We start from the raw sequence: 19,100 nt of genomic DNA on the forward strand, positions 1-19,100 counted from the left end.
ACAGACTCGTGTTTCTGCCTCCGTTTAACATGTCGCAATGCGCTGATAGAGCACAAACATGTCATGATGAACACACAACTAGAAGATGACCACGCTGTCCGTTAATATAAATATGATGGCTAAACATGCTGCTAACGTTAGAGTAGCCAGGTGTGCTGCTGTTCATTTAGACATATTAAGGCACAGCAACAGGTCTGAAAAGCTACATTTCCCCCCGTATGTTTCACAGTAACTCAAATATGGGTCAATATATGACAAAGCATTCAGTTGCTGTCCCACCAAAAATCCCTGCAGGACAAGTTTTACTCATGACATGTTAACTGAATTTAAGTTAGCTTAACCAAGCCAACTTTAGCATGAAGCTAGCGGTCCCGTTCATTTTCGCCAGATCACGGTGTTTTGGAAAACTTCATAGGAAATTCATCACAGCCCGATTGTTGAGTGACATTAACCACAGCTAGCAAACGTATGCATGATCTGTTAACAGGACTTCTTGTAACGTTAACTTACCGTCGCAGAAATGGTGAGCCTTTAGATGCCTCTTGAGGTTGGTCCTATTCTTGCTACGTAGTTTATAGCCACAGCGTGTACCTCTGTCTTCCACTACAAGGCATTCCGTTTTATTTTCTGCTGGATTATGTGTAAAGTATGTCCATAAATCATCGCGTCTTTTCCGCCCACCAAGCCCTTGTGCTGGCGTTGCCGCCACCATGGTCCATGAACTGTGTGGCTGCCCCGGTGTGCACTGCGCCTGGTGGGCATGGCCAAACAAGGACAGGATGCAGTGCATTGCTGATATTTTCAGCATTTGGCAGACAGGTTGCACGCACCGTTGGAGGAAACGCCATGCATTTTTATATTCCTATAGCCAACCCACTAACATTTTCGTCTCGTCTCGTCAACGAAAACAACAGATACGTCTCATCATATTTTCGTGATCAAAGAGTTATGTTTAGCTCATCACTGTCTCGTTTTAGTCATGAAAAAAGGTGCATTAACGAAATCATTTCGTCATCGTCACTGTTAACGAAAACACTGCAATCAGGTGTGAGTGGGCACCCTGTTTTATTTAAAGAACAGGGATCTATCAAAGTCTGATCTTCACAACACATGTTTGTGGAAGTGTATCATGGCACGAACAAAGGAGATTTCCGAGGACCTCAGAAAAAGCGTTGTTGATGCTCATCAGGCTGGACAAGGTTACAAAACCATCTCTAAAGAGTTTGGACTCCACCAATCCACAGTCAGGCAGATTGTGTACAAATGGAGGAAATTCAAGACCATTGTTACCCTCCCCAGGAGTGGTCGACCAACAAAGATCACTCCAAGAGCAAGGCGTGTAATAGTCGGCGAGGTCACAAAGGACCCCAGGGTAACTTCTAAGCAACTGAAGGCCTCTCTCACATTGGCTAATGTTAATGTTCATGAGTCCACCATCAGGAGAACACTGAACAACAATGGTGTGCATGGCAGGGTTGCAAGGAGAAAGCCACTGCTCTCCAAAAAGAACATTGCTGCTCATCTGCAGTTTGCTAAAGATCACATGGACAAGCCAGAAGGCTATTGGAAAAATGTTTTGTGGACGGATGAGACCAAAATAAACCTTTTTGGTTTAAATGAGAAGTGTTATGTTTGGAGAAAGGAAAACACTGCATTCCAACATAAGAACCTTATCTCATCTGTGAAACATGGTGGTGGTAGTATCATGGTTTGGGCCTGTTTTGCTGCATCTGGGCCAGGATGGCTTGCCATCATTGATGGAACAATGAATTCTGAATTATACCAGCAAATTCTAAAGGAAAATGTCAGGATATCTGTCCATGAATTGAATCTCAAGAGAAGGTGGGTCATGCAGCAAGACAACGACCCTAAGCACACAAGTCATTCTACCAAAGAATGGTTAAAGAAGAATAAAGTTAATGTTTTGGAATGGCCAAGTCAAAGTCCTGACCTTAATCCAATGGAAATGTTGTGGAAGGACCTGAAGCGAGCAGTTCATGTGAGGAAACCCACCAACATCCCAGAGTTGAAGCTGTTCTGTACGGAGGAATGGGCTAAAATTCCTCCAAGCCGGTGTGCAGGACTGATCAACAGTTAGCGGAAACGTTTAGTTGCAGTTATTGCTGCACAAGGGGGTCACACCAGATACTGAAAACAAAGATTCACATACTTTTGCCACTCACAGATATGCAATATTGGATGATTTTCTTCAATAAATAAATGACCAAATATAATATTTTTGTCTCATTTGTTTAACTGGGTTCTCTTTATCTACTTTTAGGACTTGTGTGAAAATCTGATGATGTTTTAGGTCATATTCATGCAGAAATAGAAAATTCTAAAGGGTTCACAAACTTTCAAGCACCACTGTAATGTCTCTCTTCTTTCATACAGTAGTGTAGTCTAAACCAGTGATGTAATGGTTCATCACCCATTTATGTTTTACATAGACAACTTAGCTTCATCAATTAAATCATCATCATCCAATCACCTAGCTATAGCACACTCTTGAATGTGAATATATGCTCATGTTTGTCCTACAATAAACTGAGAAACATCTCTGAACAGCTGCGTCTGTGTCAGTGACTGTTTGTTCCCGGATCGATCCGTGACGTAGAATCTCTGAGGTGGCAGAGGTCTACATTCCTAGCTCATACTTTGTCAATTCTGTTGGTACAGACAGATCAAAAACTAACACATACATAATTTTTAAGAACAAAAGATGAATAGAATACAGTAATGTGATTTATGTCATCCATGGACAAAAACAGTAGTTGGCTTCATATTTAGTATTTATGGTTTTATTTGACTTTCCCTCTTCCATGTTTCATGAGCATCCAAAAATGAGTCGTCATTGTCCGTAGAAAACAAACCACAACCAAATTAATTTCAAAATGTACTTCATAAATGTGCTAAAATCAGTGTCATGTCAAATGCACAATATTGGAGCTAAATCATTAAAAAATTTTCACAAAAGAAATTGAATGAGTTATCCCAAAGGGAAATTTGGGCGCTTTAGTAGTCAAAGATTATGGCGCATTACTGTGGAAGTGAGGGTATGGTCAGGGGTCGGCCATTGCCACAGAGGAGGGTGGTGTTACACTGGCAGGTAATGTGTGATGATTCTCGTCTGGGTGTTATTACTGCCACCCTATTTATGTGTTTTTGTCCTTTCAGTGACACTGTGAGCCAGAGAGAGATGGAGCTAACAGAGCCTACACAAGCAAACTCACCTCAAGCTTACAAATGTACAGATTCTGTATCTTTGAAGTTGACGCAAAATTTGAAAGACTACAACAGTTAATGGGTGAATATTTGGATGGGAGAAGGAACGGGGGATGGCGCTCACTAGATAACGGTAATTTAGCTGGTGCTGCTAATAAGCAAATACTTTGGAAGTAAAGTATGCCGCTTTTCCACTACCAATGCGGCTGAGTTGGGCTGAGCCGTGCGGTGCTGAGTTGGGCTGAGTCGAGCTGAGTGGGGCTGTTGGGGTTGCATTTCGACTACAACCGCGCTGAACCGTGCTGGCTGGAAGTGGGTGGACACATTGGGTGGAGTTAGCGAAAGTGGGTGGACGTCACGTGATGTCGTTAGGCGGCGCAAACAGTGACATCAGTGGCCTTTTAAGCGGTAGTCTCACGACCCGGATAGTAAACAATAAACATGGAGGACATGGAGTCGTTAGTGTTGCTGGTCTTGGTGCTGTGGCTTGTTGTCACCAACAACGCCAACAGATACTGGCAAGAGCATCTAGATGAGGCGAGGCGCATAAGGCTTCAGAAATTCTCGTAATTCGTAATTCTTCTTCTTCCGGGTTTACGGTGTTTACAGATCCCAGCGTGCTCGCGGGGCGCGTGAGGACACTCCTCTTCACCAATCAGTGCACAGGGGAGTGTCTCCTCACGCCCCTAGCCCCACTCGGCTCGGTTTGGCTCGCTTCAGCCCTACTCCAAAACCGTGCGAGTTTTGGGTGCTGAGTAGGGCTGAAGCGAGCTGAGTCGTACTGTTCTGAGGTAGTCGAAACGCGAGCCGTGTCGGGCTGAAGTGAGCTGAAAAAGGGTAGTGGAAAAGGGCCATTATTGTAATGGAGCAAGTGGAGTACACAAGTGACATCTACCCATAAATGCTTGAGCTATTGTCTATTGACAGATATTTTTCTATACCATCTACACTCACTGGCCACTTTAATAGGAACTTGGTCTTGATTCTAAGAGTCTTCTTCTTGGCTAGCAGGAGTGGAACCCAATGTGGTCTTCTGCTGTTGCATGCTGAGATTTTTTTCCGCTCACCACAGTCGTAAAGAGTTGCTATGAGTTACTATAGCCTTCCTGGCAGCTCAAACCAATCTTTCCATTTTTCCAACCTCTCTTATCAACAAGGCGTTTCCACCCACAGAACTGTCGCTCACTCAATGTTTTTTTGTTTTTCGCACTATTCTGTGTAAACTATAGAGACTGTTGTATGTGAAAACCCCAGGAGATCAGCAGTTTCTGAAATACTCAATCTGGCACCAACACCCATGCCACAGTGAAAGTCACACTTTGAGATCACAATTTTTCCCATTCTGATGTTTGAAGTGAACATTCACTGAAGCTCTTGATTTGTATCTGCATGATTTTATGCATTGTGCTGCTGTCAAGGGACTGGCTGATTAGATAACTACATAAAACAGCAGGTGGATGGGTATTCCTAATAACGTGGCCGGTGAGTGTATATTCCCAATGTCATGAAAGCTACTTTTACACAGCTGATCTACAAGTGGTGTGCTGTAACAAAAACACAAAGAAGCATGGAGGAGGAGTGTGACACAGAGCGAAACTCCCCACAACACTCCGACACAGAACAGACACGAGCCCAACTAAAAGACGAGGTAAGGACGGTACTTCTGTCGTTTCGGCATGGTTTGGGTACAACAAATCAGACACTGACCAGAAAACAGTCATGTGTCAGGTATGCCACAGAACAATCATGCAGACATGCATGCAGTTGATTTGGACAGAGAATTTCATCAATTTTAGAGAAAATATATCATGATATACATTGTTTCAAAATATGAATTCTCCATTGCCCAGCCTTATGCAAGTGAGGAGACCAACAGAATGCAAGCAGAGGGCAGCTATATGTCTTAAAATTACACTGAGCCAAATAAAAGAAAGATAGCAACAAGGAAGCCATGGTCTAATGATTAAAGCAGCAGCTTTGAGACCAAAAGGTCGTGGTTTGATTCCCTGGATCAGCAGGAATGGCTGAAGTGCCCTTGAGCAAGACACCTAACCCCTAATTGCTCCCCAGGCTGCTCTGGGTATGTTGTACATCACTCTGGATAAGAGCATCTGCTAAATGCCATTAATGCACCAAAGAACCTGTACATGTTTCGGAGGCCAAGCAGAAAACTGCTCCCCAGGCAGCTCTGGGTATGTTGTACTTCGTGTCTACTAAATGCCATTAAATGTAATGTAACACAAGTAGCTACCACAACGTCAGCTAGCAATCTTACGCGATTATATACCTTTGTGTTCGCAAACTTACTAGCCATGTTACTAGTAGTTACATGGGAGGAGGGGAGGATTAGAATGTTGCTACTGGACATGAACTAGATATCCTACCTCAGTTTGGCTCTTTTTATTGGGTTAACTCTGTTTTCAAATCGCTTTCATAATCTTCTGATTTGAAGTACATTTTTAAAAATTTAAATAAAAATTTTATATGCAGATTTCTGTAAAGTTGCATTATAACAATGTCCATTGTTAAAAGCACGATACAAATAAAATTGACTTGAAAGTGGTGGCTGCACACTCATATCCATCCACCCATTATCCATAACCACTTATCCTGTGCAGGGTAAGCTGGAGCCTATCCCAGCTGACTACGGGCGAGAGGCGGAGTACACCCTGGACAAGTCGCCAGATCATCGCAGGGCTGACACGTAGAGACAAGCAACCATTCACACCTACTGTCAATTTAGAGCCACCAATTAGCCTAAACTGCATGTCTTTAGACTGTGGGGGAAAACGGAGCACCCGGAGGAAATCCATATATATATATATATATATATGGATTTCCTCCGGGTGCTCCGTTTTATATATATATATATATATATATATATCTCATCTCATCTCATCTCATTATCTCTAGCCGCTTTATCCTTCTACAGGGTCGCAGGCAAGCTGGAGCCTATCCCAGCTGACTACGGGCGAAAGGCGGGGTACACCCTGGACAAGTCGCCAGGTCATCACAGGGCTGACACATAGACACAGACAACCATTCACACCCACATTCATACCTACGGTCAATTTAGAGCCACCAGTTAACCTAACCTGCATGTCTTTGGACTGTGGGGGAAACCGGAGCACCCGGAGGAAACCCATGCGGACAACATGCAAACTCCGCACAGAAAGGCCCTCGCCGGCCACGGGGCTCGAACCCGGACCTTCTTGCTGTGAGGCAACAGTGCTAACCACTACACCACCATGCTGCCCTGTTTACAACCATGTTATGTGAATTTTTTTTTTGTTTTGTTTTCTTTAGGGGGTGGCACGGTGGTGTAGTGGTTAGCACTGTCGCCTCACAGCAAGAAGGTCCTGGGTTCGAGCCCCGTGGCCGGCGAGGGCCTTTCTGTGTGGAGTTTGCATGTTCTCCCCGTGTCCGCGTGGGTTTCCTCCGGGTGCTCCGGTTTCCCCCACAGTCCAAAGACATGCAGGTTAGGTTAACTGGTGACTCTAAATTGACTGTAGGTGTGAATGGTTGTCTGTGTCTATGTGTCAGCCCTGTGATGATCTGGCGACTTGTCCAGGGTGTACCCCGCCTTTCACCCGCAGTCAGCTGGGATAGGCTCCAGCTTGCCTGCGACCCTGTAGAACAGGATAAGCGGCTACAGATGATGGAATGGATGTTTTCTTTAGTTTTCATGGAGCTTGATGTACAGAGTATGGTGTTTGATGTCCAGTGTTCAAGAGGAATAAAATGCATATGTACCTATCAGAGACTCTCTACTGTTGTTCTTAATGCCAAGGGCTGCTACAGTGGTAGTAAATAATCCCATGTTATTTTTTAAAAAGCAAATCAAAAATAAGCACTGGATAAAAACCCATCTATCTTACGTAAATAAAAATACAAATTTCATTGTCTGGTGGTCAAATGTTTATGAGATATGTTGCCTTGCACTTACGATCAGGTTCCCTGTGGTGGCACGCGTACATTGTTCGTACGGATGTCATACGGTCGTGAAAGCCATCAAAAATCAGGTCGATGCATTTCCAGCTTCTCTTAAGTATGGAGCTCTGCTATTAAGGATTAGCACTAAAAGACAGGATGTGCTGTTTGGATAAACTAACCATTTCAAATGGTGTAATTTGAGAAGATTCTCATAGCTTGGTGTCTTGTCAGTAGCTAAATGATCGTAAGTGGTGGTCTAGTCTGCAGTGACCAGGCATATAACATAAAATCTCCATTTATACTAGAGGGAAATTGAAGGCACGCAATCCAATTATTCTAATACATTACCTTTGTTGTTTGTGGCCACATAATGGTTTATGATTACAGTATCAAGGACTCATTTGTAAGCCGAATAACGTTAGCTAGTTAAACATCTCCATTATAAGGAACTCCTCTATAAGAATGTGACCTAGGTATCTACGGTTAGGTAGATTCTTGATGTACACTACCGTTCAAAAGTTTGGGGTCACCCAGACAATTTTGTGTTTTCCATGAAAAGTCACACTTTTATTGACCACCATAAGTTGTAAAATGAATAGAAAATATAGTCAAGACATTTTTCTGGCCATTTTGAGCATTTAATCGACCCCACAAATGTGATGCTCCAGAAACTCAATCTGCTCAAAGGAAGGTCAGTTTTATAGCTTCTCTAAAGAGCTCAACTGTTTTCAGCTGTGCTAACATGATTGTGCAAGGGTTTTCTAATCATCCATTAGCCTTCTGAGGCAATGAGCAAACACATTGTACCATTAGAACACTGGAGTGAGAGTTGCTGGAAATGGGCCTCTGTACACCTATGGAGATATTGCACCAAAAACCAGACATTTGCAGCTAGAATAGTCATTTACCACATTAGCAATGTATAGAGTGGATTTCTGATTAGTTTAAAGTGATTTTCATTAAAAAGAACAGTGCTTTTCTTTCAAAAATAAGGAAATTTCAAAGTGACCCCAAACTTTTGAACGGTAGTGTAGAGCTTTGGAGAGCTAGTTTTGTTAAAGTAAATTAGGCATGTTGGCTAACTAGCAAACTAAATTCTTAGTAGCAGGGACCAACTTCCTTGCTACTTAGCAAAGATGAAATGGGCACCGCAAAGATGGCACTCCTTGGACGAAAATTATCCCTCCTAATTGCTTGTATCCACGATGGTCTTCTGTAGCTTGGAAAGGTGTACGATTTGGTATTACTAACAATGCGACATCTTAGACTGCCTGACTGAGTGATAAGTCTCACTCAGAAGTCTGGATTAGTTGAGGCACATTACGTGAAATTCTGATCTTGAATTAAAGTATTTTTAGGGATTAATTTCAGAGAATCGTGGGGGATATGATGTTGAGTTTATTGTGAAGGAACATATACATGTGCACAAAGTTAAGAAAATAACTGGTTAGTGTTTTATATGTGGATAGTTGTTGCATAAGAAGATAATTTTACAATAACTTCTCAGTGAACATAACTAGTGCCAATTCAGCAAATTCATTCAGTAATTCAAAACAATTACTGCACAAAAAACCAAAACAAAACACATTACTAGAGAAGTACATCACATTTTTGTGATGACTAAAGAATGTACTGTTCAAATCAGTAAAATAATGTTCAGGCGAACTATCCATGCCTGAGCAAAGCCTGAGTAAGAGAGTGCAGGCTTTTTAGTGGTTTGGGAAAGTTCAGTAAATAGTAGCTGACTCATATTCTTGCTCTACACATCCAGCACTGTGAAAAAGTATTTGCCTCCTTCCTGTTTTCATTGTACCGCGAGTTGGTCTAGTGGTTAGGGTGTCTGCCCCTTGACTGGGAGCTTGTGAGTTCTACTCATGGTTGGGTCACGCCATCATAAAAATGGTACCTACTACTCTCTGGTGAGGCACGCCACAACACAGATGTGAGTAGGGGGTCAAACTCTCGCGGTTACCAGAGGACCAGCCCCCCACTGTAACCCTAGCTGCGTCATAGGTGAGAGGCAGAGGGCTACTGAAACGGAGATCGGCACAGCCCAATATGCCTTAAAGGCCTGGTTAGTGCTTGGATGGGAGACTGCCTGTGAAGACTAAGTCCTGGAACAGGATGTACTTTGATTGTTTTCTTCTATTTTTTGCATATTTTACACAATTGATTAGTTCAGATCTCATCTCATCATCTCTAGCCGCTTTATCCTTCTACAGGGTCGCAGGCAAGCTGGAGCCTATCCCAACTGACTATGGGTGAAAGGCAGGGTACACCCTGGACAAGTTGCCAGGTCATCACAGGGCTGACACATAGACACAGACAACCATTCACACTCACATTCACACCTACGGTCAATTTAGAGTCACCAGTTAACCTAACCTGCATGTCTTTGGACTGTGGGGGAAACCGGAGCACCCGGAGGAAACCCATGCGGACACGGGGAGAACATGCAAACTCCGCACAGAAAGGCCCTCGCCGGCCGCGGGGCTCGAACCCGGACCTTCTTGCTGTGAGGCGACAGCGCTAACCACTACACCACCGTGCCGCCTTAGTTCAGATCTTCAGACTAAATCTAGACAGAGACAACTTGAGTAAACACAAAATATGGTTTTTAAATTTAATTTGTCATAGTTATTCAATCAAACAATTAACCAAATTTAATTGATAACTGGGTTCCGTTAGACTAGACACACACAACCAGGCTTGATTCATGTTAAGTCTGAATGTCACTTAAATAGAACTTTCCAGTAATGCGAAGTAGGTTAAAAGTTCTCAACTCACAGCACATTATGCTGCCATCAAAAGAAATTCCGGAAGAGATGAGAAAGTTAGTTTTCGAAATGTATCAGTCCGGAAAGGGATACAAAGACATTTCTAAAGCTCTGGGACTCCTCTAGACTGCAGTGAGAGCCATCATCTCCAAAAGGAGAAAACTTGGAACACTGATGAATTTTCCCAGAAGTGGCCGGCCTACCAAACTTCCTCTAAGACTATATTGACCACTCATCCAGGAAGACCAAGATGAACAGCTAAGGAACTGCAGGGCTCATTTGACCACTGCTAACCAAGAGGAACACTGGAGGGGGACATCAGTGATTTGGTGCACCAACATGCTAAAAAATAAACCCTTTGATGACCCTCAAACCTTTCTGGATTATGTTCTGTGGACTGAGGAGTCAAAACTGGAGCTTTTTGGAAGACATGAGTCCCATTACATCTGGCAAAAAGCTAACACGGAATCCCAAAGATAAGAACATCATTTCACCATTTCCATTATCGTAAATATTTGGTGCTGCTAAAGGTGATAACAGTTATTAAGTTTTGGGGGAAATTACCTTTTCAAACGAGTGATTATATAGATGTTGCATAATCTTTTTCCTTCAATAAATGAAACGTTCATTTAACTACAGTGTTTTCTGTTTCCTCATGTTCTTCTTGTCTTACATTATATTGAACAATTATTCCACAAATTCGAGTCGTACAGTATATATGAGGCACGTAACACCGAGTCGGCTATAAGCCATGTACGACAAGATTGAATGGAATAACTGTTTTATTATATCCACATTCACTGGATTTTGAGAAAGACCATTCTTTTTTTTTGCAAATTTGATAAATACAAACTTTATATAAAACATCTGACAATCATTTCCGCTTAGGTGGATTTCTTAAAAACCTATTGATGGCTGCACAAATTGACTTTAGTGTTGTTTTTTTGTAAAAAGTGCCGTCTTGCTGTCATGCCGAGGTATAGAATAGCTTTCGACATTTATTTGATTCTTCCTTGGACATTTCAGTTATGTAATTTTCAAACTTCTTTGAGCTTTTGAACCAGTCTAAACAAATTCAACAAATTTTAATGCTTAAAGATGAAGAACGTAAACAAATGGGCAAAAATGACGGTAGCAATTTATGAAAAATGCTATAATAATAATAATTCTTGAAAAATACAAAAAAGATACGTTCTTACCATTAAATACTTTATTCCATGTTTTGTTGCTCTTTTTGTATTTCTGGGGTTTTGTTTTCGAGTAGAGTTTTTATTTCGTCCTCCGTTGATTCAGCAACACGCGCCGCCATTTTGTTTTTCTCTACTCACAGTATACGGTATGAGCTGATATCCTAGTAGCAGAGTAGCCAATCAGAGTGTGCGATTGCTCATATCCAGTGAATGTGGATAGTATAATTTGTATTACATTTGGCCAATGGCATTGATGGGCATGCCTCTGCCACAAGTCTAGTCCTTCTTGTTATTAATTTATATGCCAGTAACCTTGACTCTGTTTGGATAAATTTCAAAATCTAATCAGTTCATCTGCTGGTTACAGTGATATCACCATATCATTCAACTCCTCGTTCTTGAGATATCACACTAAGGAGAATCTCAGATGGGAGGACGGACAACCCGAAAACACAACGGCACGCATTTGTTTCAAGTTCAACAAAGCTTTTAACAACATTTATAAATCAGTAAATATAAATAATGTAATTTAAAATGTCATTCTTATAAAGGATTTAATTCAAATCCAATATTGTAAGTACTGAGAATCCATTTAGAAGGAATATATATGTTATTTACCAGCTTAAGGTCGGTCTGTATGGTGAAATACCGTGACTGAGGTCTTGAAAGTACTGAGCGAGGCCCTCTGGGCCGAGGTCAGTATTTAAGGCCGAGATCAAGGTATTTCACCATACGGACTGACCTTAAGCTGGTAAATAATATATTTATTTTTTTCTTTACCAAATTCTAACAGAAAACGAGAGCACCCAAAAGGTAAAACCGAGCCGAGCCGCCATTTTGAATCCTCATTCACGGCTGTAATGCAAATGGCTTCCTCCTCGGTATACAAGTGCACTTCCATGGCAGGAAAAAAACTACATTTTGCTGCCTATGTAGTCCCCTATTTATACAAAATTGAGTCATTCAGGATTCAGCCATGTTTTTGCTCGGCGTTAACAACAGTTACAGGTTTTTAGCTTTCTCCTGAAATGTTTTCTTTTATTTCTTCTTCCTCAGGGTAGTAAAACTCGCTTTCACTGTGAACACTGTCGTCAACGCTATCCATGCTATAAAATTAATGCTATTCTCCTGAGAAATGCTGGCAAAAATTTATAAGATTTTTGATAATCTTATAAATCAGGGGTTTTCAAAGTGTGGCAGAGTCAGCCCCCCCTCAGAGAGCAAATAAACAACAACGCCCCCCTTACAATTTTTGTTGTTGCTATACTTAATGTTCCATTCGTATTTTTAAAAAATGGTTGTTGTACACATTTTGATTTTTTTCTTTTTCACATTTTAAATATCTGTGCTTTTTAAAACATCTTGTTTTACACATTTTAAACATATAGCATCGTTAGATAGCACCTCTTGGCAGACAACACACTGTGGCAGTGGAGCATCTTCAGATCCAGTCCATGAAAATCCAAACTTTAAATAATCGTGGTCATACTTCCTTCTTTTTCCAGTCCCCCAGGATTTCGTGGGCCTTTTTTGTGATTGTTGTGGGCTAAAATGTCTGATGTTGCGGGGGTTTTCCAAAAAATTGCGATGAAAGTTGCGGTGTTTTTTAGGTTTTTGTTGCGATTACATTGCGGGAGGAAGTGAAAGTTGCGAGAAATTGTTGCGATTTTCTCTTTTTGTGATTAAAATTGAGTGATATGTTAAATATTAAGTTATTACTGAAAAACTATTGATTTAAAAAAACAGACACTGAGAAATGGTCCTATAAACAACTTTACCAATATAAAAGATTACCAGGACTACAAAAATGCAGAAAAATAGGCTTTACTTATCCAAATGCACCTGTTGGTTCTAAAGTTAAAGTGCATAGAACCTCACAGCACAACATGAAGTTACCTTAAAATATAATATAAATGCCTCAGCTTTCATGTAAGAAAAAAAAAACTATTAATACTAGTACTGTGTGCAGGTAGTCTCTCCTGAAGACTAAATTAAACAATAATTATAAACTAATAAAATAAATGTCTCAGGCTTCATAGAAGAAAAAAAAAACAATTTGAACAGAATCTCACAGTATGATGCTGAAGCTGCCTAAACAATGGAAAATAAAATACCATTTTGGCAAAAATGTTGGCATCCATTAATTTCTTGTATTAAGTAAAAAAAATAATGTAAAGTGCACACAGTCCTTCACTGTAAACATAACACACTTTCAGTAACAGAATTTAAGCCTATATAAACACTGACTCGCACATCATGCAATGTTGCCAGATACTGCTGACGTTTTCCAGTCCAAAATATGTTCAAAACCCGCCAAAATGCACTTGAAACCGCCCAATCTGGCAACACTGCGCGCATGCTGCTTCTCTTGAATGTATACACGGAAGTAAGGCGGAAGGTAGTTTGTCGACGTCACCTCAAGACGACGCCAACGATTGGTCAAATTTGCAGGAAAGTTGCGGTGATTGGATATAATTGCAACACTGCCCTGAATTTGCGGGGATTGGTTGAATTTGCGTTGAAGTTGCAAATCGCAACAACCTGGAAGGTCTGGTTTTTTTGCTTGGCTCAGACTCTGTCTCCTCACTCACTGTAGCTTTAGGTACTAAAAATCGATCCATTTTGTCTCTGGTAAAGGCTAGCTGAAGTTCGCTAAATGTCCGCAATAGTAACTTATTCTGGTTTATTTTTCCTCACGTTGCACCCCCCCCTTAAGAACTCTGGCGCCCCCCGGGGGGGCGTGCCCCACACTTTGAAAAGCCCTGTTATAAATAAATCTCATTAAAAAAAAGATAAAGGTTGACAAAAAATTCTACTATGTTTGTTGTTGTTGTGAACGAGCGAGTCGCCAGAGGTCCGTGACCGGGGCCCGTAACCGGGGTCCGTACTGTAGGATACGGACCCACTCGCCAGTCAGTCAGAGCGCAGGATTTGGACCGCAAAAAAAATAAACACATTTATAAGATCCTTACCTAGGGCATCATGTAAATACTTCTGACCCACAAGTTTGAGGTACTCTTCTATGGCCTTGGTGGCCAGCGTGTTTTCCCGGAAGATCAACACGTCATGATCTGCACATCGATCCACCTCTGACATGACCAGGTCTGTCAGAAAGTCCTGAGGCAAAATGACAAGGGATTACAAACTGAAGGCAAACAAACAAGCAACAAACCTAGTCACTTGAACACCTTTATCACCTGATAAACAATTAAAGATTTCTGTAAGGAAACCCAGTGTAAAGCAAGTGTTGAGAATGAAGGGCGTGTACCTTTGCCCGGCCAGTACTCTGCAGTATATGCACGAGTGCACTGGCCATCTCCTCCTTATTCCTCACACTGATTACAGGCTCGAGCACTGAACAGAGCATGGTGTAGTTGTTCGTAACGAACTCTGCAAACTCCTTGTACAGCTCCATGGGCAGGATTGCAACGCTCTGAAAGCGGCACTTGATACGGACGGAGGGGCCACCGCCTTTCGTCTTGTTGCTGGTGGGCGTGCTTACTGGGTACCACTTCTCCACAAACTGGCGTCCACTCACTGCCTGCACTGGGATGTTCACCAGTCCGACATAGTTGCTCTTGTCTTTTTTCTTTTTCTTGTCGGCATCGCGGTACACATGCACAGTGATGCTGTTGATGGCAGGCAGACCGCCGAACTCAAAGTGCTCGCCCCAGAATAAGCAATCTGAGCGCACCTTGCTGGTGGTGCGTGCGTAAAGTACATCATCTAGGCACAGCTCACAGAAGTATCTCTTCTTGGGCGGCAAGTCTTTGGCCTCAATGATCCACAGGCGTAGGACATTCTCTGCACGCCGACAGTTGTCCTAAGGATCATTGATGCACAATATAATATATATGTTCAGGAAGGTTTAATCACAACACAAAGGTATAATCCCAACTAAACAAAATATAGAGATAAGAACTACACTTAACAGTTATTCCATGAAATCGAGTCGTACATGAGCTGATAGCCGACAAGGTGCATAGCGCCGAGTTGGCTATAAGCCATGTAGGACGAGACGGAGTGGAATAACATTTATTATATCCACATTCACTGGATTTTAAGAAACGGAGCATTTTTATTTTTTTTGCAAATTCCATAAATAAAAACTTAATACAAAACGTCCGACAAAATAATTTCCGCTTAGACGGACTTCTTTAAAACCTATTGATGGCTGCACAAATTGACTTTAGTGCTGTTTTTTTGTAGAAAGTGCCGTCTTGCTGAGGTATAGAATAGCTTTCGACATTTATTTAATTCTTCTTTGGACATTTCAGTTATGTAATTTTTAAACTTCTTTGAGCTTTTCAACCAGTCCAAAAAAATTCAACAAATTTTAATGCTTAAAGATGAAGAATGTAAACAAACTGGCGAAATGACAGTCGCAATTTGTGAAAAACGCTGTAATAATAATTATTGAAAAATAATTTTAAAAAGATATTTTTATTTCATCTTCAGTTCGTTCAGCAAAACGCGCCTCCATTTTGTTTTTCTCAACTCATGGTAAATGATCTGATAGCCTGGTAGTAGAGTAGCCAATCAGAGCGTGCGGTTGCTCATATCCAGTAAATGTGGATAGAATAATGGGTTTTCATCTGCTAAAAAATTGAATTAAAAAGCAAAGAAGACAGGCCCTAAAACAGCAGGTACCTTATTTGGTTGCACAGTCCTCCTGATGTTCTCCATCCATTTGTCTCTCTCAGAGGCTGAGGAACAGCTGAAGCACTTACTGCCTCCTGAGTATGTCACCTACAGAAAAGAGCAAAATAGCGGACTTCATAGTCAAAAATTAAGTGTTCAGGTAAGAATCAAGCTTAGGTGTAATCCATGTCTGAAAATGAGTCATGCCACATGATATGAGCTGGAGATAACTGTTAGAATAACTGAAATAACAGAGTATATGAGAGTAAATTAGACCTAATGAAATACAATAACTTATAAAAAGCATACATGATAATACAATGGCAGAAAATCCCGCAGATTGTACCTCAAAACAGAACTCCTGTCCCAGCACGCTGCTGTGAAGCGGTTTAATGTACACATCCTCCTCCATGCTGAGGTCTAGTGCCTCCACAGCGCTGCTCGGACTGAGCAAAGACTCATGTGAACAGGACTCTTTCAGCTTGGGCAGGCCTCGTGACCTATAGCCGATACAAACATGTTCAACCGGTCTGTTTGAAATGAACCATACTCTGACAAATAGCGAAAACAATGGTATTGTACATTATTATTTGAATCCTTTCATCCAATTCTCAGATCAGATCCTGCTTCCTGTCCCTGTAAATAGTCATGAGAGACTCATGGTGAAAAGGAAAACATGGTTTATTAAACTATTAGCAGTGTCCAATTTTGTACAAAAGATGTACCTTCTTCTTTGGTTACAAAACAAAATCCTTGACACGAGCAACTACATGACTAAGAGGAAAATGGAGAGAGTCCTCAGAGAGGAACACAAATATTCCTGACATGCTTAATCTTTAAACGTTTCTCAAATGCTCAAGCGTTCTCCTTGTTTCATCAAATATCAGTCACACATCTGGAAATTCAGGAATATATCATGATCCTTACTGTTTTCCAGGAAGAGAAAGCTAATACCTACGAAAAGCAACTAAAGATCCACTTGAGGGAGTCTCCCCAGAGCATATCAGTGGCTCATATCGTCTGTGGAATCCACAATCTTCTTTACAGAAATAAATGCCTTTCAGCTGGCCGCTCCATATCACTCGGAATCTACCGTGCAATAAAGGTGTGGCAGGAGGTGACTAGACTTCACCATTCAGCTGATAAACAAGGGAAATGCTCCTGAAGCCCAGGAGAGTGTCGCTATGGGGATGCCCCTAAGAGGAGCTGTGGCCAAGGAGCCTGAAAAGAGTTGTGTGCATAAACATCTCCAACAATGCTGTCACGTACAACCACACACAGACACAAACATACCGTATAACCATACCTGTATAAGCGCCAGCTGCTGTTACACAACACATTCAATCCTCACCATTTATTAAAGAAAAGCCTCCGCCTCGTCAAAACATCATACAATAATAGCACTGGTGACTTAACAATAATGACCTCAACGAAATCTCGGTCTGCTTTTACTCATTCTCTTTAAAAAATATCTCCACCTGAATCACTACTCTGGTATTTCCTGTAATAAAGACTTGCATGAACTTTATGGTGTTTGTAAACAGAGATTTCCTGTGTCAGTAGTTATGACTGCCTCTTTTGCTTCTACTGTAACAAGTGTAAAATAGATGTCTTTAAGTCACCGTATTTGACCAGAACTACAGTTTCTTATTGTTTATGCATATAAATGTCATTCTGAATTAGTGATTGTTGATTTAAGGTTCCAGGAAAGATAATCTCATGAAAAGAGTTGGACCGCATATAAAAAGTGCTGTCATTCCTACACTGTCGACCCAATTTGGATGTAAATACAAATTAAATCTGAAAAAAGGAGGAATGAAATCTGGAGAAGGATATAAAAAGATCAGCAAAGCTTTGAACCATCCTAGGAGCTCTGTGAAATCTATTATAAAAAAAAGGGGGGGGGGGAGAAGAGAACATGGTACAACCCACACTCTCAGAAAATAAAGTACATTGTTGTACCTTTAGGGGTACAATGGCTTATCACTGGAGCAGTATCCTCTAAGGTACTTATTTATACCCTTTATATACTGCTTGGGAGCTGATGTATACCTTTTTGGCCCTACAAATGTACACAGTCACCTTGAAATCCAATAATAGGCCCTAGGGGGTACATTAGTGTAGACTGTACCTTGGGGAACAGAAATGGACTCCTACTGTAGCCCCATTTCTGACAGTGCAGATACTACCATGATTTGGCACTTCTTCCAAACTGAGCACCCAGGCAAGAAGGGAAATTGTTAGAGAAGTGTCCAAGAGACCAGCTACGGTGCTGAAGGAGTTACGGAGATCACTGGATGAAATAGAAGAATCTGTGCAGACATCACCAATATTATTGACTCTTCACAGATCTGGCCTCTGTCTGAGAGTGGCCAGAAGGAAGCCACTTCTGAGAAAGGATAACATTAAAAAAAATGCTAGGAGTTTGCTAGAAGGACAAAACCTGAGCTCTTTTGGAAAAAGGATTTGAGCCATTTGGTCTAAAAGCAAAGCGTTATGTTTGGTACAAACCAAATACAGCCCAGCACCCAGCTAACACGATTCCTTCCATCAAGTATAGTGGTGGTAGCATTGTGCTCTGGGTTACTTTTAGCAGAAGGAACTGGAAATCTTGTTGCCATCAAGGGCAACATGAACGGAGCACATGCAAGCAAATTCTCGAGAATGACCCATTCCAGTCAGCTTTTGCGTCCAAGGCAAAACTTAGAAAAGAAAGGGCTTGAAGGAAAGAAGCCAAGATTGAAATCCAACTAAAAATCTGTGTCATGACCTGAAAATTGTTGTCCACCAACGATCACCATCTAATTTGGGGTTGAAGAAAATTTGTATTGAGGAATGGAAGAAGATGCCAAAATCAAAATATGCAGAGGTCAGAGAACTATCTGAGAACTCCAAACTCTGTATCCACAGATACACAATATGGCCAAGTGGACAACTGACTGTCATATCCATATGTGTTTGTTGAACATCCCATTCCAAAGTTGGTCCCCCTCTTTGCTGCTATGGATTAAATTTTAGAGTGTGGCGCATGAGTGAGGTCAGGCATTTATGCTGGGTGGGGAGGACTGGGGTGCAGTCACTATTCCAATTTATCCCAGAAGTGATCAGTGGGGTTGAGAACAGGGCTCGTTGCAGGCCACTTGGGTTCTTCAGCACCAACCTTGGCAAGCCATGTCTTCATGGACCTCGTTTGTGCACAGGAACATCATGTTAGAACACATTTGGGCCTCTTAGCTCAGGGGAGTCCATATGAATGCTTATGGTTTTGGAATGAGCTGTCCAACAAGCTAGGGTGGCACGGTGGTGTAGTGGTTAGCACTGTCGCCTCACAGCA

The 19,100-nt window shown here is 41.5% G+C and overlaps 1 protein-coding gene across 6 annotated transcripts in view; it reads right to left on the reverse strand.

Moving 5' to 3' along the window:
* Positions 1-19,100, reverse strand: part of rasal2 (RAS protein activator like 2) — a 168,558-nt gene that overhangs the window by 32,963 nt on the left and 116,495 nt on the right. For all 6 annotated transcript variants that reach the window (XM_060931035.1, XM_060931044.1, XM_060931017.1 and 3 more), the window contains 4 exons: positions 16,113-16,266; positions 15,776-15,874; positions 14,394-14,948; positions 14,098-14,242 (listed from right to left, as the gene is read on the reverse strand). In XM_060931035.1, the coding sequence (XP_060787018.1) occupies positions 14,098-14,242; positions 14,394-14,948; positions 15,776-15,874; positions 16,113-16,266 (953 nt within the window). The remainder of the gene's footprint in view (positions 1-14,097; positions 14,243-14,393; positions 14,949-15,775; positions 15,875-16,112; positions 16,267-19,100) is intronic.

The sequence above is a fragment of the Neoarius graeffei genome, chromosome 1 (genome assembly GCF_027579695.1).
Source record: "Neoarius graeffei isolate fNeoGra1 chromosome 1, fNeoGra1.pri, whole genome shotgun sequence".
Lineage (NCBI taxonomy): Eukaryota > Metazoa > Chordata > Actinopteri > Siluriformes > Ariidae > Neoarius > Neoarius graeffei.